The 22,830-nt window shown below is 35.8% G+C and overlaps 1 protein-coding gene across 12 annotated transcripts in view; it reads right to left on the reverse strand.

Annotated features, from left to right (window-relative positions):
* The window catches only part of AKAP9 (A-kinase anchoring protein 9), a 110,203-nt gene that overhangs the window by 8,741 nt on the left and 78,632 nt on the right, over positions 1-22,830 (reverse strand). For 8 of the 12 annotated variants that reach the window (XM_083826935.1, XM_083826938.1, XM_083826936.1 and 5 more), the window contains 18 exons: positions 22,152-22,190; positions 20,719-20,951; positions 18,806-18,925; positions 15,692-15,868; positions 15,459-15,563; positions 14,880-15,032; positions 14,434-14,613; positions 10,951-12,039; positions 9,779-9,925; positions 8,891-9,391; positions 8,393-8,456; positions 7,504-7,622; positions 6,587-6,778; positions 5,488-5,679; positions 4,690-4,846; positions 3,719-3,938; positions 2,516-2,666; positions 935-1,603 (listed from right to left, as the gene is read on the reverse strand). In XM_083826935.1, coding sequence (XP_083683061.1) covers positions 935-1,603; positions 2,516-2,666; positions 3,719-3,938; positions 4,690-4,846; positions 5,488-5,679; positions 6,587-6,778; positions 7,504-7,622; positions 8,393-8,456; positions 8,891-9,391; positions 9,779-9,925; positions 10,951-12,039; positions 14,434-14,613; positions 14,880-15,032; positions 15,459-15,563; positions 15,692-15,868; positions 18,806-18,925; positions 20,719-20,951; positions 22,152-22,190 — 4,508 coding nt within the window. The remainder of the gene's footprint in view (positions 1-934; positions 1,604-2,515; positions 2,667-3,718; positions 3,939-4,689; positions 4,847-5,487; positions 5,680-6,586; positions 6,779-7,503; positions 7,623-8,392; positions 8,457-8,890; positions 9,392-9,778; positions 9,926-10,950; positions 12,040-14,433; positions 14,614-14,879; positions 15,033-15,458; positions 15,564-15,691; positions 15,869-18,805; positions 18,926-20,718; positions 20,952-22,151; positions 22,191-22,830) is intronic. The other 4 variants (XM_083826942.1, XM_083826940.1, XM_083826944.1 and 1 more) reach the window with 3 other exon arrangements.

Below are 22,830 nucleotides of genomic sequence, written 5' to 3' on the forward strand. Positions count from 1 at the left end.
GTGTACGAACTGAGAGCGGCAGGAAGCCTGATGCTATCAGGGGTGTCAACACATTCAACATCCTGCCTCTAGCTGTGATAGTTTCCAGTGCTTCAGAAGAGTAAACACAGTAGCCAAATTAGGTGAAGACAAAAACGTCCTCCTTTCTCCGCAGACAAACAGCTGCTTAAGGGGAAGCAATGATTCCAGGGTAGGCAAACAACATGCTCAGCAAAGAGGCAAGTCTCCAGCCAACCACCTCCTTTGGGACTATCTACAGATCACTCACGGACCATCACTTATCTCTTACAGGGAAGTTTCTTAAGTTTTAAAAGTCATTAAAAAACCATTATAGAACCGCCCAAACCTATTATGAGGAAGAAAATCTTACAGCCAGCAGTGGTTCCAACTTTCAGTCAACTAAAAATTAGGCTAAATTCTGAAAGTAGTTTTTCACCTTGATTTCTTGTTTCTGTTTTGCTTGCTGACATATACATATTCATGCATAGGCTTGTTTGACTACATGCTCATTTAATTATTGCAATTGTTGGGAGATCACTTTTTGCTGTTTCAAAGACCACTTGTGGTTTATGAACTAAGGATTAAGAACACTGATCTGGTGCATTCCTGAGCTCATCCATGAGACTGGGTGGGGGAAATATTAGTCTTCTACTACACTAAAATACAAAGCATGTGTATACAGTCAGATGCGTTTCTCCTGCTCACCCTCCTCCTTACACATCTCTAGAGCTTCGTTCTCAGAGGACATGCGTGAACAGATTTACTATTCCAAACTAGACTGCTTTCCCTTTCTCTGATGCCTCTACTTTGGCATATGCAATCTGCAGGCTACTTTATAGATCAAAGGCACAGATAAACAAAACTAATTGAACAACAGAATTAAAAGCAAAATAGCACAGTTTGGTACCACACATCGCTCTCAGTGCTACTGTACCTCATTTTGATTGTGGCTTGGTGTTCTTTCAGTTTCCTTTTTTCCTTCACTCTCCTGCTTTTTGATCTGCAATTCTTGGATTACTTCCTGTAACTTCTTTGTCTCATTCTCTAATTTATAAATCTCTTGCTCCTTCTGTCCAAGTTGCCACTGAAGGTCTTCTACTTTGGACTCCAGTTCATGAAGTTTTTTCTGTGCTGCTATGTTAGCATCTTGTTCTGCTTGCAATGCTTTCCTCTGGATTTGCCTTTCTTTTTCCATTTGCTGACTCACTTGCACAGATTCTAGTTTGTACTTCTCCATCTCACTTACTAACTCCACTATACGGTCGTGCTTTTCATCCATTTGTTTTTGTAGTTCTTTAAGTAATTCCTCAGATGGATTAGGTGTTCCAGCTTGCCCCTTATCTTCAGCACTTTGAAGCTGAGCACATAGCTCTTTTTCCCTTTCCAGGGCACTGCTTATTTCAAGAGCTCGAACCTTCTCTGATTCAAGAAGCACCTGCAACTCAGAATTACGGCCTCGTTCACGTGACAGCTGGGCAGCACTGAGTGCTTCTTGGGATTCAATTTTCTGTTGCAGCTCACTTGACAGTTGTTTCTCTTGTTCCAAAAGTTTATTTAACTGCAAGTTCTTTTGTTTTTGATCTTCAAGTGAAAATTTTAAGTCCTTCCATAAGAAACAGAAGAAAAAAATATTAAATCAGTGTGTGAACCTTGCATTACCTTCTGCAAATTGCAAATATGCTAGCTCTGCACACTTTGTTTTTAATGGGTTTTGCAGTTCACAAATTAATGTCAATACTATGAATATGCTTGATGTTAAAGATGTATTACAGGTGCCTTTACTCTAAAACCAGATCATCCTATAAAACAAGAAAATTTGTAATGCACCTTTTTATAAGATACAAGCAGCTATAGTTTAAGAAAGCTACAGTTTAAGCAGCTGAAGTTTAAGAAAACTAACTCATTTTACCTTCTAAAACTGTGACAGTGAATTTCCAAGTTAAGATTTCAAGATGCAAATAAATCTACGCTGTTGAAGTGACTGCTTTTTTGTCTTAATAATGTGTTAGGATACTTGCTCTCTCCCTCACTACATCAGATACTGCAGAAGTACCAAGGAACTTATCAGTGTATTTTCTCCTAAAGTAAACTCCCTAGTGTGGTTTTTATGAGGTGAGACTGCAGGCTTTTAAAACGGAGACAAACGACTGATTTCTTCAAATGACATTCTAAAATAACACTACTTATGCGTTAGGTTGTGGGGGGTGCTACTTGTAGCCATGTGAGCAGTGTCCTGTCCCCTGGAATAGCTGAGGGCTATTATCAAGAGTAGAATATTTACAGATATAAAAGTCCTATTGATTTAAATGGCCTTTTACTTTCCTTTTTTTTTTTTTTTTTTGCCACACAGCTTCTATACATCTTTCTTCAACTCTAAATGATACAATACTGTTGTTCAAGACCAGAACATGGAGTACACATTGGACTGAAATTTAAGTCAAGATTAAATGTTGACCAAAATAATATTTATATGCTCCTTTTCCTTCCATAATCCCAAATGACCTGGAACATTTACCTCAAGCTCTTCTCTTCGTCTTTCCTCGCTGCGTTCCATTTTAGCTTTTTCTTTTTCCAAAGCCCACTGTAGCTCTCTTGATTTCTTCTGTTCGCCAGCCATTGTATCCTTGAGAATATCTAGCTCAGCTGCTTTTTCTTTAACTTCAGTCCTAAGAAAGAAATGGGCAATCTTTACATTAGACCATGGCTTTCATGCTACCACAGTAATAGCAGTTACTTGATACTTCATTTTATGAACTGAGAACACTGCTCATGTAGTAGTGTAAAAATGAAAAGCCTATTTAGAAAAACAAGCTAATTCAAACATCAAAAAGAGCTGCATGGCTCAAAAATGACAGAAAAAGTGTGTCCGTACTCCTAACTTTGTAGCTGCTGTTCTCCATGAATTGGTGGCTCAGAGGTAGCTAGTGTTCAACTTAATCCAACCATTGGCCAAAATTTGAAAGGATGCAAACCAACATCTTGCTGCCACATATCTCAAAGGATTTTTCTTTTTGGGGGTTGGGTGAATCTATGCCCCGAATTTGCACTTTTCTGCAAATTAGCAATTTTTTATTTTCAAAACAATAAAAAAAGGCAAAAGAACCTTGCTCCTGATGGCCAGTAACGGTTAGAAGGCAATCTATAAGGCAACATAAATTTGAACTTTCTCTTAATTGGTTATTACTGACCTGAATGTTAAAATACTGTATACAGGCACACCAATGTACTGAAGACTTTAATAGTAATAGCTTTCCTGGGTGCCAAATATTTTGCCTGGTACCTCTGCTGTTGGCCATAACAAAGTAACATTTCAAGTCGTATGAATTTCATATTAAAGTACTTGCTAAGTCATCTCGACTCTGCAATTTTGTCTCCATGTTCCATTTTAGAAGCAAAAAAAAAACTTTAATAAATATGGTGCTATGGTGCACTTATTAGTTTGTATACAGCAGTGTAACGTGTCAAAATAATAAAAAAAATATTAAGAAGTCATTGAATCAAACTATGAATCAGATCATGTTAATCTATAGAATTTTTCTTCTTTGTCCAATGGAACAGAAGTCTATTTTCTGTTAGGCATGCTCTACAGAAAAACTGAGATGCAGTTACATTACATGAGATCAACTTCCTTAATAAAATCATTATTATGACTTGGGGTGACAACAGACAAATATCATCTTCACTGTCAGCACTGAAAGGCTGACACTGAAAGCCATACCTGATGGTTTCTAGGTCCTTGAAGTGCTTGTGCTGTGCTTTCAGGGTTGTTTCAAGCTCTAGTTTGGCTTGTGCAAGTTCATTCTTCAGCTCAGCACCCATCATTCTCTCTGAATTCAGCTGTTCCTGAAGCTCAGCTGCTCTGTCCTTCACACTCCGGAGCTCCACTTGCATTTCAAGTATTTGTGACTGCTTCTGCTGCATGTTATACTCCAGCATTTCTAATGGGAGCATCATTAACAAGGAAATCAGTCTAGTATCAAACATCACCACTCATTTGGGTCAAGATTCCCTTAGCACAAAGAACGACCACAAAGCTACCACTAGCAGTGATATTAAAAAAAATAAAATTCTTCCAATAGTGGGGTGAAAGGGGTGAATAGTGGGGTGAAAAAACCATATCATTTCACTGGAATACATTTCATACTTTCCAAGAAATCACTTCAACTGTTAAACTTATTTAAAAACTGCATGCACAACCATATCACTATTTATTGTTTTGATTATGACCAACACAAAGTTAGGTATGTATGTATATTTTTGACCAAATATTTGTGACAGAACACTGAAAGCATTTTCAGACTAAGTTTAAAATATATTTGTTCTCTGAACATTTTGTTGCCCATTCTAACTGCTTCTGAATTTACTCATTATCATTGACTATCCGACTTTCATAATTTCCAAGCTGTTGAACCTAAACACTGAAGCACAGAAAATAACTTTAAAATACAAACTCGATTTTTATAGCAATTGAAATTACTTCATGTCACTTTTAATTTGATACAAGTCCTAACAACACACACTATATTTTATTTTTTGAAGATTACTCCGATTAGACTGAAAAAGATGAGAAGTAAGCATACTCAGAATATAAGTTGAGCATCAAAATCAGAGAGCAAAAATGTCAACAGTTCTCCACCTTAAACTATATGAGTACTGGCAAGGAAACATGTAGAAATCGACATAAATTACCATATAAATCACCTTGGCTTTTTGTATCAATTTCTTGTTCTCTCTTTGGATTACTTTTCATAGTGTTCATCTGAGCATGCAATACTTGAATCTCCATTAGCAAACTTCTTCTGTCGGCATGCTGAAGACAGTCCATTGCTGCTCTCTGATTAGTAGCCTAGGAGGATTGAAAACATACTTGAAAGTAGAACTCCAGATTTTGTTAGAATATCTATGGTGTGGGTATAAAATTTAATGATATATTCACAGTGCATATATATTCAAAACATTTTCAATTAAGTCATGATTAACACAGTATTACAACACTAGAAAGAATTATCTTTTGAAAATTATTTATTTATTTATTACTCTTCTAGGCATCAAAATAATAGAATCAGAAGAGCTATCAGTTTTTTGGCAAATTATGATTTTCCTCACTAATCCTTCCATGTCCCAAAGAAGGTAAACGACCTCTCTCCGCCCCACAGCAACCTTATATCTTACTCTTCTTATAACTTTCCTCATATATATAAGCTACCTTTTCTCTCACACAGTATAACATAATTAATTTAATGAAATCACGTTCAGGACAACTATTTTTAATTCAAATTTATCTGTGAAGGTTGTACTTTTTTCTATAGCTTGTGTATCCAAAAACTTTTCTTTGTAAAGAATTCTCTTCTTTCTACAAGACATACTTTTTTTCACCCATTTGATGTCACAGCTACTATTATACATATATTTTTCAGTGATATATACATTAAAAATTCAAGAACTAACAGACATAAACAAATCTTAACATAAAAATACTTTAGTCACCTGCTCTTGTAGTCTGTGCTCTAACTGATTCATCAATATCACTGTATCTCTTGTGCCCGCAAGTTCCGCAAGTTCAGTTTGAAACACAGCAAGAAGAACATTCTGTTCCCTCACAAAAACCTGTTGAATGGCACGCAGGAGTTCTCCTCGCCAGTCTGAGTCGCCTTCAGGAGATTCTGAACTTGCATAAATCTACAACAGAATATAATGCCAATTTAAGCATTTAGCAGAACTGAAAGATTACACCAGGAACAGATGTTATCATTTATGCAAAGTGTGCATTTTCAGTGGAATATTGAGCATCTCTTACATATCTTTCATTCATACAAATAGATACATTTATTGCTCACATTGATTTCTTCTGCATGCACAAATGCTCAACTTCATGAAAATTGTACCTGCATTTTAGATGGGAATACTTTAGTTTTTATAAATGAAAACTTAGCCCCATATATTTATTATACATGTTATTGTATCACACTATCCCACTATCATTTTAATTTTCGTAATGTTGCATGTATGTACCTTCTGTTTCTAGACTCTTACAGAGCTATACGGTAGTGGGCAGATACTGTGTATGAATATTTAATTTTATAATAATTTCAAGTTAATCTCTGCAGTGCAATCCCTCCCCCCCCCCCCCATTTGCATGTTGAAGAAAATGCAGAAGAGATGCAAGCTACCAACATATAACCAAAAGTCTACAGGTTTGCAAGTCCCAATAAGTCTTAACTGATTACTGATTACTGATTAATATTAAATTTTGGTTTATATTTTAAGCAATTACTTTTTTTTCCTCTTTTTTCTCACTACAGTATCGTTTTAATAGTTACTGGAAACATGCTTTCAAAATAGAATTATTTTTAAAAGGTAGTTCTATACAGTCAAAAGCGATCAATGCACAGAAGAACAAATGCAAACTGTAATTAAAGGTGTATCTTATTAACAGAAAGTGCAACATGCAGTTTCACTGCATATTTCTGAAATCTTGCCTTGTAGTAATGTATTTACAGTGTTTAAAGCTGAATTATCAATGTGCTTTACATAAGGTTCCTATAAATTATTTTTGATTTAGAAAGCCTCATGATATTGTTTGTACCTCAGTGTCTCTATGAAGCTGCATTTTTGAAATCAGGTCTTTCAAAGATGAAATTGTGCTTAGAAAAGCTTTCCTTTCTTCAAGCCAAGAATCTGGTCCTTGCTTAAGAGGTGACATCTCTCTTTCACCATATGGAAATTCAGTGAGAGACAGCACCTGTACACCTTCATGATGGACTGCTCTCAGCAAACCCTACAATAAATACGAAAAGAAATAGGTGGTGTCAATTTTAACAATAATGGTATTTCATACGTATTGGAATACCAGTACTTTCTGTATTGATCTGTATAAGGAAACTACTTATGTTTCCTCATATCAATAACAGAAATCTCACTCAGTTCTACATTAGACAAGCAGTGGAACAAAGTTCTGTATAGCTTCCAGGCAACTTTCCAATTCATTTTTTGACATTACCATTAAGCTAGGTATTTGTTGAAAAAGGGTCACCTTTTTGTCTCCCCCCAATATAATTAAAAGCACGATATCCTTATTGTTTATAATACACAAATTAATTTTCTTTCGTAATATAGATATTATTCTACACCTATAATTATAGAACCTATATAATTGTGTAATAGATTATCACGGCGTTATTGTTAATACATAAGAAATACAACAAATTATAATAAGAGTTAAATTTTTCATATCTTCATAACTGAGAACAAGTCTACAGCTACCGCTCATGTTTAACAATCTAACATGAAATTCTGAGAAAGATTCCATGTTAAATGAAATGGTATATCACTGTGTATCAAATGAAATGTGTATTACTTCTAAACATTTTAAAATGTATTTAAATAGCAAACACTTTACAAATCATCTAAAAGGCTCGCTACTCAATAATCAAGCAGTAACTAAGCTTAGCTTTTTGTACTATCACTCTTGTTCCACAGTGAAAATGATCAGCTCTATTTTACCTGAATTTTTTGAGGAAGTAAATCCGCTGAAGTTTCACCTTCATCTATTCCTTCTGATATTGTGTCAGATCCCTGGGTCTGAGCAAGATACATTCCTTGACTCCAGTCTGAACTGGAGTCTAAAATAAAAGGAGAGAAAAACATTAAAGCAGGACTACTGTGAAACTTTGAAGAACAGACATCAAAAAAATATTTTTTTTCATTTTGTTATAACAGGAGGTTGCATGTCACCGCAGTCAATTCTAAGCCTGAAGACTACCTGTTTCATAGTTTTTCTTTTTCAGTTTCAAAGCAGTGACAGCAAAAAAAAAAAAACCACAAAACAACAAACCAAACAACAAACAAAAGCCTAAAAACCCCTCCAAAACGTGAAACTTTAAAATCCTAGTTTACTTTTAAAAGAAAACAACTTATTTGCACAAATGCATCTGCTATATTACCCTTCTTAATATGCTTAGTCTTTGCCTATTAAAAGGATCGTATTAATAATTTCTACTGTTGACTGACAGCCAGTACTTGTCATCATCTCTCATTGCCAGGGAGTTGTAGCTTTGAATTCATCAAGACACGATGAAGCTATGCTGAAGAGATGCTGCAAAACGTAAGAATATAGAAACTCCAACTGGAAGAAAAAAATTAGCATCTGATACCTTGACTCAACACATCTCCAATCGGGTCAATTGTGTCACTTTTGTTCTGTAACAGTTCAATAAGAAATGGTATGCTCTGATTTTTTTTTTTTAAGTGTGATAGTGTTCTGCTTTGATATTGAGAGTAGTTTCTTTTGTTCCTTACAACACAAACTCTTCAACAGTAAACTTACTACTAAAAAAGAAAATTTAATTTACAGTAGTGACCATCTGAAATCTAAAAAAAACGAGCTTCTTACCACTAGAACCTCCATCTCTAGCTTGATATGGTGGAGAATGCACTAATCCAGAAATTGGGATACCCTATATTTAGAAAAGAGAACAGTCAAATCTTGAATCACCCTACACCCACTCCCAGTAAGGGTGCTAATTCTCAGGGGTATGGAATTACATGAGTGTTTCTTTTTAGTTTCCCGTGCAACAAAAGTAATCAATATGGAGACTAGAAAGATGGTGTTCAATAGTGTGACCTACACTTGTCCCTGATTCACAGAGCAGGCCACGTTCAAGACAGTAGCACACAGAAGCATCTGATAGTCAAGCAGATTCCCAAACTTAAGTTGCTGAGGAAGTGGTTCAAAATCTCTCCCTAAGCCATGGAAACATCAGAACACTTAAAGCCTTTATATTAATGAGGATTAATGGTGGTTCACACTTAGACTTAAAATGGGAATTTCTGTAGCAGGAGCAAAAGCAGAAAACAAGGTAGTTCAATGAACATAAAATAGGATACACACCTCTTTAGCTCGCAGAGTCTCTATGACTTCCTTTAAAGCATTACATTCATCAGTTAATACTTGGACTGCAACAAACTTGTCTCTTTTTAATGCTTCAGATTCAGAGATATGCCTTGTCTCCATGTCCATGATTTCAGCAGCATGGAGTTCTTGCATTTGGTCAATTTTTTCATTAAATTCTCTTATGATCTCTGCAATCTCTTCTGAAGAGCATCCACTTTGCAAGTCAATTTGAATTTCTGCATTTTTAACAAGCGTTGGTGAAGTTTCAATATAGCTGTTCATCTCCACGTTCTTGTCTGTCTGTGAAGATGCGCTTTTGCTAATCTGAGTAGACCCACTCAACAAATCACACATTATTTCTGCATCTTTTTTGCTTTCAGTTTTTGCCATTTCCTTGTCCTTTCTCACATAATTTGCAAGCTTCTCTTCTACTTGAACTAGCTTCTCTTTGACTTTGCACAGATCTTCCTGAAGATGTACCAGACTTGCTTCTTTTACCTGTAAATATGGAGAATCTGAATTGCAGTCATGAAATACCTAGAAATATGCAAAATCTAAACAATTGTGAAATCTATACAAATTGCAACTCAGTTTAGTCCTATTTTGAAGTGGCTATGACACACGGTAACAAGTCTCATCTCTGAGAAATACAGCTCTAGGTCCACTGTTGCATTATAGTGGCTTGTAAAACTCTCTACCTTGGCATTAAATGTTGCTTAGGTCTACAGCATCAGCTCTATTCCACTGACAGTAGGTACTGAGTAATCATTTTTCTTAGTGGCATGCTCAGCTAAAGATTTAAGAAAATCCAGCAAGCATAAACGCTATTATAAATCCTGTATAATCATTTGCTTTAAATACATTATAGAACAATCTGGTTCTTACAGATAGTTGTTGTTGAAGTTTTTCTGCCTCTTCTCTGTAACTGCTCAGTTCTTCCTTAGCAGCAGCTGCCTCTTCTTTAACTTTCTCTAGTTCAAGTTCATTACTAAGTACATTTTCTTTCTGACTTTCCATGAGGTGTTCTCCTATCTACATGGTAGGACAAGATATGGAAAATGGTTAAAAAAGAAATATCTTACAAAGAAGCACTGATCACTTTCACATTGATTTACTAAAGCCACAAATGAAAACACCCTTAGGGAAAACAAATGTATGTTACTTAGCTTAACACATCCTCTAAAAATTAATACCAAAAGATCATTTTCCTAGTTTAACTCCCACAAACTGGTTATATGTGGGAGAAAAAAAACCATCTTCTTACAGCTTACTGCAAGCAGAAATGGGCTAGACCATCCAGAAAGCATGAGGAGGAAGGTCAACAGCCATGGGAAATGATGTCTGATAATATTATTGAATTGAGAAGTACGACATTCATTCAATCTGCATTTTGATGAAAGGTCTTTGAACCCTTCCTGGTCCAGCACTGGGTTTCATGATCTCTTTGAACTTAGGAGTTTCATCAACCAAGCCCATGTTTTTTTTAATTAAAAGCTGCTATCAGGCACAGACAACTGTGAAAGTTTTAAATTCAGAAGCAACATAACCTGTAGTGAACGGAAATCAGGACGAATGTACATTGGTAAAAGCTACCAATGGGAAATATATTTGGAATCAAGGCAGGAAAGCAAGCAAAAGTAAACCAGAATTAAAGTGTACATAAACAAAAATGTTCAGACAAATTGCCATCACTCCCTTATCCATTCTGAACCTTCTCCTAGAAGGTTTTATCATTTTGATTTTTGTCTCTCTACCTCCTTACCATAATTCATTCCATTATATGTCAATTGAAAGTAAGAATACAAAAACACATGATCAAAATTCAAAATCAATTAATGAAAAATGGAAATTGATAATAGAGTTCACTTAAAATAGCATCTTTTTCTTCTTTGCAACCCCTTTGCAACCCCTTCTTTGCAATAACAGAGAAATGAAGATCTACCCCACATAGCAGAAAACTATTGCTAGTTTCGTTAAGATGTTTTTCATTCATTATAGTTCATACAGAAAAACTGATTTTAGTGAAAACAAGACAAAAGAAAATTGCTTATAATTACCAGATTTATCTGTGTTCCTTCTTGCTTAATGTATTTCTGAATCTCTCTTCTGTGTTTCTCTTGAACCTCTTCTAGTAATTGCTGAAGCTCTAATAGTCTTTCTTCTTTCAATTTAGCTTCCTTTTGTGAAATTTTTACATTTTCTTTTTCTAGCTCCAAGTTATGATTTACCTTTGCCAGCTGGTCCTCCATCTCACTAAGCTTCTGTGTTAATAGTGATAATTTTGATTCCATCTCATTTTCAGTTATACTACTCAAACCCTCCGTTCGGGGATTCTTGCTTGCTTCCTTGACATGTTTTGAAGCTTCCTGAATTTCCTGCATGAATTTCCCTTGCTCTTGAACTGCATTTAGCTGAACCTGACTCACAAGAGCAGCTGCAACTTTTTCCACTAGTGTTTTCTCTAGTTCTACTATCTTATCTTTAAGTGCTTCTCTTTCAGCTCTGCCTTGCTCTTTCAGGTCTTTTATTTTACTGTAGGATTGGCACAGTTCTGAATCTTTTTCCTTAATGCATGCCTGAAGCTGCTGCAGTTGTACCTCCATCTTGCTAATGGTGACCCTTGTATTTTCATCTGAAGACCTGAGCTGGGTTTGATCTGGCAATTCTATCATCTCACTTGAGCCTTCATCCACTTTCTCAGTTTTCCAATTGCTCCTGTCTTCTGTTTTTTCCTTGTCACTTTTCATCAGTGCACATTTATACTTCTCTGTTACTCCTTCATGTTCTTTTTTTAACATGTTTATTTCTTGCTTTAGCTGGTTCATTTCTAACTTAGTTTTCTCAAGCTCATTCTTTGTTCGAGATGCCTCTACAGTAATATTTTCTACTTGCTTCTCCAAAGCTTCTTTTTCTGCTATAACTGTTTCAAGTGTATGTTTCAGACTGTCAGCATCCTCATGAAAAGCAGCACTGTCTGCAGGTATTTTTTGTTCAATGTTTGCCAGTTCCTGCTGAAGCTTGTCAATTACATCGTTCAGCTGCTCTATTTCCTCATCATTTTTTTTCTTTACACGTTCTTGATCACTTTTCAGACATTCTACCTGGGCTTCAAGCTCCCGTATATGCTCATTTTGCTCTTCAAGAACCTGAAAAAATAAAGAATAAAAATATTAGTAATGGGTAATTATTAAACTTTCTGTAAAATCCAGTTCCAGAACTTCATGGCAACAGTTTAATCACAATTTGCAATGTCTTGTAAAAGAAAGTATGTCACCAGTGAACTTCGTGATGAGATGTCTCTTGTAAAGCTCTATGAGAATCAAGATATCTTCACACAGGATTAATAAAGTAGCCTGTGAACTCTATATGTAGGTGTGAAAGTATCAAATGAAGTGAAAGCATTCATAATACTCAGAGGTATGCTGAATACAACCGGTTACCAGATTCCAATAGAATAAGTTTTGCAAAATTCGTTAAAAAATCTGCTTGTTAAATTGCAGTGGGAGTAACATCTCATTAGAGCGTAGAAGAATACTGAAAAATCATTTAGAATGTCATAATAAAGACAGACCAGATTACAAGTAGCAAGAATCTAAGAAATTAAGTGGATATATTAAGAGAATGTCTAGGTATCTGAAATGAACAGTGCTTATACACTGGAAAGGAAAAAAGCAGAAGGAACAGTGTCAAGAATATTCTGAAAGGGAGAGTATAGAATGAAATCACTTATGATACCTTATGGTACCTAAAATAGCTAAGAACAGTAAAAGTTTTTTTTTGTTTTTTTTTTTACAGATATTATGAAGGAAAAAAAAAGATGACAACTAAATTTATTACTAAAATAGCTGTGCTTTTCCCTTTATCTCTCAGCATTTCATTAGGTTTAGTTAGTTATGTAATAAAGTGACTTTGTAATAGTTATAACGTGTTTAAGAATAAATGAAAAAAACAACCACATAAAACAGAAGGGCTAATTTGCAAACCAAGAATGTGTTTTTAAAAATCCAGAGACCGAAGGAAGCTCAAAACCACTAAAGAAAATGTGAACAAGGCATTGGTTTTCAGAAGAAAAGAGCAGTGATCCTGCTGACTGCAATCCAGTGAGTGTAACAGTTTCTGTTCTTCATAACATAATGGTGTAAAGGGCCACATAAGGCAAATACAGCAATTAAAAGAAAAGCACTTTGTGGCATGAAGATATATACAGGATTAGGAAAGGGATTAATTAAGGATGATCTAGTCCTTTTTTAATGCTGATATCATAATCAAGCCAACAGTAATTATTTAATGTCCTGGAAAATAGGACTGAGTAAGAAGATGAAATTAAGAAAATGGAACTTCACACTACAGGAAGAGAACCAATCATTAAAATGAATTATAGCTAAATCCTGGGTATTTTCCTCTAGACAAGGAACGTAATGGTCATTGTATAAAGCAGAATCATTCTAGATTCTTGAAACATGATCTTTCCTAAATTCAATTCAAAGTTTTGTCATTATTCACTGAGGTTCATTACAAGTAAAAATAGCACAGGAAAAACGTGGTGAAATTATCCAGCTCAGTCAGAGCTCTATTCACTAAGACACATTGAATTCCCTGAAAATGTTCTGGTAAACATTCAGCTACTGAGGGGTAGCAGAACTTTGATTCTTATCTTACTTTATAATATGGGCATTGGAAAAAAAGCCTGGGGACTAAAAAAAATTGATGTTTAAAATGGTAAGAATGCAAAATTTTTCCACTGAAGAGAGCCAATATTTTTTCTACAAAACTTGAGATTGGAGGCCTGTTTCTGCTATCACTTATATCAACACAAAATATGCAGTATATCCATTAAAATCAAATGCATTAAATCTGTATAAAATAGAAGCAAGCCATTAGAAGATGAAGCTTATTTTTATAAAAATATATAATTGAAAAAGTAAGAAAAATACAGGTGTTAAGTCTTAGTAAATAAGCTAAGAATGAATCTGTTTCTTTCTTGCTCTTATTTATTTATTTATTTTAAATAGAGCACAGCACACTGTTTGCACATCCATCACATTTCAAACTGGATTGGATGTATGTCATCATACACTGGTATGACATCAAAGTATTTACATAAACTTACAAAAATAAACTGCTAAAAACACCTGTAAGTACAGGTCCAGCAGGTGTCACTGAAACATAACACTGTGAGTAAGTCATTGCAGGGAAGATGATACAATGAATGATGAAATTCAGTTCAGCTACCTACATATTACTATGTTCAGAAGTATTAGAAGAATAAAGAATGAAGAATTTAAGACAGAAATTGAAGGAGAAATAAGGGAGAAAAATAAAGAGAAAGCAAGTAAAAAGTATCCATAGTAAAAAAAATGAGACAGAAGAGGAAAAAGAGAATAGCATTAAAGCACTTTTGGATACTGAAGCATTCTCATTTTTATATTAAAGCAGCAACAGAAGATACTGTGATTGATGGAGGGGAGGGAGATTTATTGTTAATATTAAAGCTAGCAACGTAACATGGGACTCTGAAAAAAGATTTCAAAAGTATGTACTTTGTTGTCAGTTGTGCCTTCAAGTTGCTGTTGCAGTTTTGCAATTTGTTCATGAAGATGATCTATTTCCTGCTCCTTTTCTTGCATGATGTGAGTGAGTCTCCCAGCCACTAAATGATGGTCCTTTATGGTGGCATCCTCAGATTTCTGCATAGCTAGTCCCAGTATTTCCATTTCATCCTACCAAAAACCAAACCAAAATAAAACAAAAACAACCCCAAACCATTTATAGCTGTACATAACATTTTCTGCATATTCTAGTATGAGTAAGGTACAGGAGGAACAAACTGCATGGAATGAGAATTAATTATGAGTTTTTTAGTATTTTGCAAGCTGAACTGCAAAATGCTCAAGAACAAGAAAATATGGTATCTTCGCATTTTCTAATAATTTGTTTCTGGGGAGAAAAGAATATAATGCCGTAGGCTTCCCTGTTACACTATTACCTTAAACAATTTGTTTTCTTGTTCAAGTTCTTGCAAGTGTGTAGTGGATTCCTTTCGCTGAATTTCTAGTTGCATGTGCAATTGCTGAACTTCTTCATTTTTATTTTCTAGCTCCTCTCGAAACTGCTCCAGCTGTTCTTCAAGGTTTGTGACCTGTTTCCAAAACAAATGGTAAAAAAGGAATAGACAGCCATACGAAAAATTAAATGCCATAATTTTCAAGTGTAATGTTAACTGTAAACCAGTGTGGTAGGGAGAAACAACAGAATGTGTTGTTCTGAGTGACATTCTGAGTCTTTAAACTGAATGAAATTTTAAACCCATTAAAAATCAGCTGAAATTACTATGAACTCTTTCTTCACTGGGCCGCATTTTGATTCCAGAAACACCCTCTGCTTAGATAACTCATAAGCATTAACAGAGATGATAACAATTATCATGGCTCAGAAGAGGCGTTTTATCTGTTTAAAAAATTTATCTGTATAGTTCTCTATACTCAACAGAAAGCAAAAACTATCAGTCAAAAATATCAGACTGATATTATCATAGGAAACGTGGAACATTGCACAGATATCTTACCTCCTTCTCCTTTCTGTCCACAGCTTCTCGTTCAGCTTGTAGTTGTATTTCAAGAGGTAATTCTCCCTTTACTATAATGGTGCCAAATTGTTTCCTTTCCTCCACCTTTAAAAATAAATCAAATTTAGTAACATTACTTGCTTAATAATAAACAAATCAAAAGGATTTGTTTATTATTGTTCTTGAAAAAAAAAAAAGGAGTAAACACATGGTAATTTTAGACCAAGAAATACCTTTTGCAAGTTGTCTGCACTGATAATTAAGGCTTGTTCCAGTTCTCTTATTCTGCATTCTAATTTCTCAATTTCTTCATTTCGTTCTTGCACATCTCGCTGAAGTTGCTCTTTAGAAAGCAAAAGCTCACTGCATTTGTCTGTTTTTTCTTTTAGATGGTTGGTTAACTGTTCAACCTAATGACAATATGGCAAGAAGATAAATATATTGTAGTAGATTAGGAGGGTTTGCTAGCAATACTAACAGCACTCATTTTTTATCGAGGAAAAAAAATCCTTTTTTTTAATGTAATGAAAATCCTCCTGTTTAGGTGAAACAGAATGCACAATCAGGATATTGTAGTGCTATATCCAACAAATACATATTCAAAGAAGTCACATGTTCTGCGCTATACCACCTGCTCTCTAGATCTGTGTCTTTCCAATGCCTTCATGCCATCTAGTCATTAAAAGGCAAAATAGCATGGCATCCTTATGCAGTGCACTATCAAGATATTTCTAACATCTAACATCTTATGCACATAAGTCTATAGGGCCCAATGTGATTCATCCCAGGGTATTCGAAGAGCTGGCTGATGTCATTGCAAGACATTTCTCAATTATTTTTCTGTGGTCTTGGGAATCTGGAGAAGTCCCAGTCAACTAGAAGCTGGCAAATGTGTTGTCCCACTTTTCAAGCAGGGTAAGAAAGAAGACCCTAGTAACTACAGGTCAGTCAGTCTCGCTTCAATGCCTAGTAAAATTATGGAGATTATTCTGGGAGTTACTGAAAAACACTCGAAAGACAATGCAGTCACTGATCATAACCAATGTGGGTTCATGAGGGCAAACTCCTGTTTAACTAACTTAATTTGCTTTTGTGACAAGGTTACCCACCTAGTTGACCAAGAAAACCAGCAGGCATGATCTTTTTGGATTTCAGCACAGCTTTTGATACTATTTCTCACAGTATCCTTCTGGACAAAATGTCCAGCATACAGCTATATAAATACCTAATATGATGGGTGAACAATATGCTGATGGGTTGGGCTCAAAGGGTTATAGTAAATGGGGTTACATCATGCTGGCAGCCAATCATTAGTAGGGCTCCGTTTTAGGGACAGTTCTCTTTTATGTTTTTATAAATGGTCTGGATGCAAGACTCAAATGCACGCTAATTAAGTTTGCAGATGATACTAAATAAGGAGATGTCATCAAATCTCTCAAGGGCAGAGAGAGGCCTTGCAGAGAGAGCTTGACAAATTAAAGGGCTGGGCAATCACCAATTGTATGAAATTTAAAAAAAAGCAAGTGCCAGATTCCATAGGTGGGCCTGGGTAATCCTAAATGCACAGACTGGAGGATGAGAGGCTGGAGAAGCAGCCCCATGGAAAGGGATCTGGGGGTTCTGTTTGATGGGAAGTTGAACATGAGGCAGCAGTGTGCCCTGGCAGCAAAGACGGCCAACTGTACCCTGGGTGCATCAGGCACAGCACGGCTAGCTGGTCGAGGGAGGGGACTGTCCTGCTCTGTTCTGTGCTGGTGCAGCCTCACCATGAGCACTGTGTGCAGTCTTGGGCACCACAATATGAGAAGGACATAAAACTATTAGAGAGTGTCCAAAGGAGGGCTGCAGAGATGGTGAAGGGTCTGGAGGGGAAGATGTATGAGCAGCGGCTGAGGTCCCTTGGTTTGTTCAGCCCAGCGCAGAGCAGGCTGAGGGGAGGCCTCATGGCGGCCTGCAGCTCCCTCACGAGGGGAGCGGAGGGGCAGGCGCTGAGCTCTGCTCTCTGGGGACAGCGACAGGACCCGAGGGGACGGCATGGAGCTGGGACAGGGGAGGGTCAGGCTGGGTGTGAGGGAAAGATTCTGCACCCAGAGGGTGGTCGGGCACGGGGACAGGCTCCCTAGGGAAGCAGTTACAGCACCGAGCCTGCAAGAGTTCAAGAAGCGTTTGGACAGCGCTCTCAGCTATTTGGTTTGGTTTTGGGTGGTCCTGTGTGGAACCAGGAGTTGGACTTAATGATCCTTGTGGATCCTTTCTAATTCAGGATATTCTGTGATTTTATGATTCTATGATCTAAGGATGGAATATCCTGAACCCTAAGGTGAAGATGTTGTTTACTACTTCGAGGAGTATCATAGTATTAAAAAATCCATGACAAAATGATTTGAAATAAGGAGTTGGTTAGTGACATAGATACATGTTACAGCTCACTGGGTCCTTAATATTGAAGAGGATTGCTATACTTTAGTCTGAAGGAAAAAGACATTTTGTTTTCCTGCTGGGTTTGTTAAATAGGACCGAACAGATGTGATGGATTATATCATTTCACTTTATACAGGAGACAAAGCATCCAAAGAACGCACCCTAAATCTCAGTAGATCATGCTTGTGGCTCAGAAACAATGTATTTAAGAGTAACTGAAGTTGCAGAGATAGGAACTTGCAGCATAGCTGGGGAGTTTCAAGTGTGCACAGAGAGCACTACTACATCTCATGTGCTTCAACCTTGGTAATTCAATTCCTTCAGCCATGCACCTGTGCTATGAAAAATGTTGTCACAAAACAATTTAAGAACATATTAAATTGCTAAAGTAGTCCTGACTGTTTCTGCAGGCTTTTGAAAACAGAATAAACTTTCTAAATTAAGATATATAAAAGATATGAAGTCTCCATATGTCTATTATTAAAAACAAACAATCCCAATAAATCCCAAAACAGGTTCAGCCCTGTCCTCCAGCACTTTCATCTTTACAGATATACTTTCCTGACTTATAAATGGATGCAGATTAGGTACACCATAAAATAGGTTACAGTCATAGAATCATAAAGTCATTTAGGTTGGAAAAGACCCCCAAGATCATCAAGTGCAACCGGTAACCTAGCACTGCCAAATCCACCCCTAAGCACCACATCCACACATCTTTTGAATACCTCTGGAAATGGTGACCCAACCACCTCCCCAGATAGCCTGCTCCAATGCCCCACATCCCCTTCAGCAGAGAATTCCTTCCTAATATTCAACTTAAACCTCACCTGGTGCAACTTGAGGCCATTTCCTCTTGTCCTACAAACAGCCAGTTGTCATTTTGTCATATATATTCACTGAGTATAAGTCATAAAGTGTCTTACCTCCCTACTTTGATGTTCATTGACAGGCTGACTCCTTTGTGGAACCTTCAGCTGTTGTTCCAGCTTCTGTATCTCTTGCTGGAACACATCCCTCTCATGTTCTCTGTCAACAGCTTGCTCCTGAAAGTTAAGGAATCATGTGGACACACCATTTGATTTTAAAATCTATCTAAACTAAGTATATTATTACTTCTTACTTCTGTTAAGATGAGGCTGGAAACAGTATGCCAATGTTTTTGATGTAGCAGAACCTCATGCAACTATGATTTTAAAAAGTTCTTTAAGACTTCATAATTCATACCTCAAAAATGAAGACAGCATAGGTACAGCCAGTATTATTTCACAAAAGCGACAGTCTTTGTTTCTTCTGTGCCAGGTACACCACACAAATAAGCCATTATTTAATGATTTTTCTGACTTAATGTTTGTCTTTGATACATGTAGCACAAATGTAAATTACGAATAGGAATTAATTCTATATTAATATTGATGAAAAGCCAACAGGAAAAAAAACAACAAACACTGAAACAAACAAAACAAAAACGCTAAGATTATAAATATTTAAAAATTGTTTGAATTTTGCATTTCAGTTTCTCTTCTGACCAATTTCGGTTGCTATATCCTACTCTGACATTTGTGGAATATTTTTATTTAGGAAATAATACACAAGTGGTAGCATCCACTGAAGGATCCCCTTAGAAGTCTGTCTGGTTTTACAAAGTGACATTATCAGATGCATTAAAGTAAACTGGCTGAAGTATCTGATAAAAAGAGGAATGCTTCTGCCAAGCAACAAAACATTTTGCAGAAATCCAGCAAACTGGAATAAAACATCAGCCTTGACAAGTTGCAGATTTTAAGTTAAAAAATAATTAAAATCATCTGCTGTTTCAGGGCAAACAGAAGAATTCTAATTCTGCTATTAAAAAAATGACTACTCATCTTAGTAGTTCCTAATTCTCCAGTTCATGTTATTGATAATCCTCCAAAATACTGAGTTTATGAATATGATGCTTGTAGTAAGAATTTTAAATTCTGAATCTTGTCTTATTATGAAACACTTGTTTCAGTGTAAAAAAAAGCCTTGTACCTGAAGAAAATGAAATAAGGCAAACACAATTGTACTAGGAAGTATCTGGAGAAGATCTTTTCTTTAATACTGCTTAGTAATAGTGCAGAGGTAGTGTTACAGTGTTTATTGAGTATGAAATTATTCCACCTTACTAGTTACTAAAGAGTTGACTGAGAAGGCACAGAAATAATAGTATAAGACACTTAGTAGGAAAAAATGGGAAAAGAAGGAGGCAGGATGATGCGGTTTGCTGAAAAATAGGTAGTGTTTAGAACAGAATTGCTGAGACAGGCTGTAGGCAAGAAGAAACACTGTACATTAAAGAGGCAATTGCCACTGTAAATATGGACTGGCTGGGAGGTGTAGCTTAATAACTACAGAGAGATTCTTAGAAAAGAAATGAAAGTAGTCTATAAAAGAAATTTGGAAAAATTACATTTTCATTTTCCAAGCACAACTGAAGCTGACTACTTAATTCCAAAAGACCTCACCAAAACTCCCAACTGTTATAAAACATGGAAATTCCACAAAGATTGTTACAAATGAAATCCCAAAAATGTATTTTTCCTCATTAATTCCAGAAGTTTCTCATTATTTTAAACAAAATTTAGGAAGCCTGCTACCTTTTACTTAAAAATGCAGAACAGTCCTAAGTAAACATCTCAGTCAAACTTTTAGCTTTTAAACCATGTTACATTCTTGGACTGCAACCTATAGTTCTGTTACCATCACGTGTTTCTAGGTATTTGCTCAAAGTCTGAAAATATGAGCATTTGCTGCTGAAGCAAACCTCAGCATGTGCCCACCCACCTTCAAGAAACAAGCCTTCTACCATACTTACATCAAGAAATTTTCTTGTTTTCTCAAGTTGCTTCTCCAAAGCCTGGTTTTGCTGCCTTAAGTCCATTAGTTCTGCATTTTTTTCTTGCTCTAGCTCGATAAAACGGTTCACTTGCTCTTCCAAGTCTATTTCCAAGACTTTCACTTGCTTCTGAAGGTCATCGTACTCTTTTTCAGCTTGACGCTGTACTTCGATTTTTTCTTTCATTAGCTTTTCTGTTTCCTCCAGTAATTCTGGTTATAATAAAATCATCATACACTGCCTTTAGACACGAATAGTTAAAGTTATGAAGAAAAACCACTCCCCAAGGTTGTATGTATCCATGCTGTAGTCTGCAGAAGGACATGAACTGGTTTGGGTTTTTACTATTTTTTTTTATTTTTTTTATTTTTAAGAAAATGTATTTTCTTCTGAGAAATAATCAAGAGAACCACTAGAGCAAATTCATACCAGAAGTACTATCCTTTAGATAGTCTTCAGAGAACCGCTAGTGAAGTGGTATCAGATCATTTCCCCATTCAAGTTCCATATAAATTAAAAAGTCCTTGCATAAGTGGCACAGAAAATAAAAATGCATTGATTTAAACTACAGCTAATCAGCAAAAGGGTTAACAATAATGTACAGGAAACCCAATCCTCTTCTCTTCATTATCATGATTAAAATCAATCCCCTCCCACTCCTTGTCATTTAATGTGGTGCATATAAATAATTTGAAGAAAATTCTGAAACACTTAGCAAGGTTGCCAGGCAGAGGGGGAAATTACTGACCCATAACTGGACCTTTGTAAAGTCAATGACTGCATGCACAATTTTGATTCCTCATGAAAGTGCTGGCACATATATAGTAAAGCCCCAAACCACTCTATTAAGATTCTTAAGCCACAGCCCATTGAATACATGTTAACTAACCGTTAAGGCATCCCTTGAGGTAAAATCCAAACTGTAAAGTGCAATTACATTTGGAGAATCTTTAAACCACGATTGATAATTAGACAGAATACAATTTACTTTCACTAGAAGAAAACCCTTTAGACACCATCATCTTACATCATATTTAACCAATTCTCTTTTTTGGGTAACTATTATATGTCAATATAACACAGCATTTAGTTATCATAATGAATGACTTCACTATATTTGGAAATAAAAAAAAAAACATACAAAAATATCCCTGCAATACCACCTAAGTATATGTAATTCATAGGTGAATAAGATGATGGTTATTCATGAATTTGCTTATTATGCTTGGAAATTGTAGAAATGTTGTTAGCGAAACATAAAATTGAGTATGAAATACAACATCAAAGCTGCAGGCCAGTAAGAATTACAAGTAATGTCAGTAAGCCAAAAGCCCAATAATCCTGATTAACAATGTCAGTACGTTTAAATCTTCCACCCAGTTACAGATTGGCCATGCAACATACAAACACACCTGCTTGGGAAGCTGCATCGACTGCAGCATCTACTAGGCCTAGGAGAATAGAGAGAGAGAGAGAGAAAACAAAAAAAGAAGCAAAGTAATTCACATGCCAGCTATAGTTTTCTTGTGGTGCAACAACGTAAGAGAAAATGAAGCCAAAGAAAGTGTGGCATTTAATGACAAAGTTGTTGAGATAACTTAGGGAATGTGGTAGGTTATTCTGGTATGCATGATATAAGTACCTAAACATACATTTATAGACTTGTTTACAGTTGTTATACATTATAGTAACTTTAAAATACTTAGAAATATAAAGCATAAAACTTAACTGGAGTTATATGCAAGGATCATCTTTCCTATAAAGTAGCAAGCAACTGGCTGTTCTTAAAATTGCACTATTACACAAAATGCATACAGTTGCAAAAACAATTTACCAAACCAGCAACATTATAAATCACCACAAACTTTTAAACATAAAATAAAATGCTAACTTAATGTAAGCACTGCAATCCTCAAAAGAGCAGTACTTAAACACCATTGTCCTAATTTTCTTCCTCTCTCAAATATTAACTTATTAGTTTAAGGAAGAATTAAAGGACACATTTACTTCATCAAAGCAAATACTTTTATTCCTGAGTAAGCAGTTAGTTAGGTGAAACTGACATAATACTTATCTGAAACTCCCACCATC

The sequence above is a fragment of the Anser anser genome (genome assembly GCF_964211835.1).
Source record: "Anser anser genome assembly, chromosome: 2".
NCBI lineage: Eukaryota > Metazoa > Chordata > Aves > Anseriformes > Anatidae > Anser > Anser anser.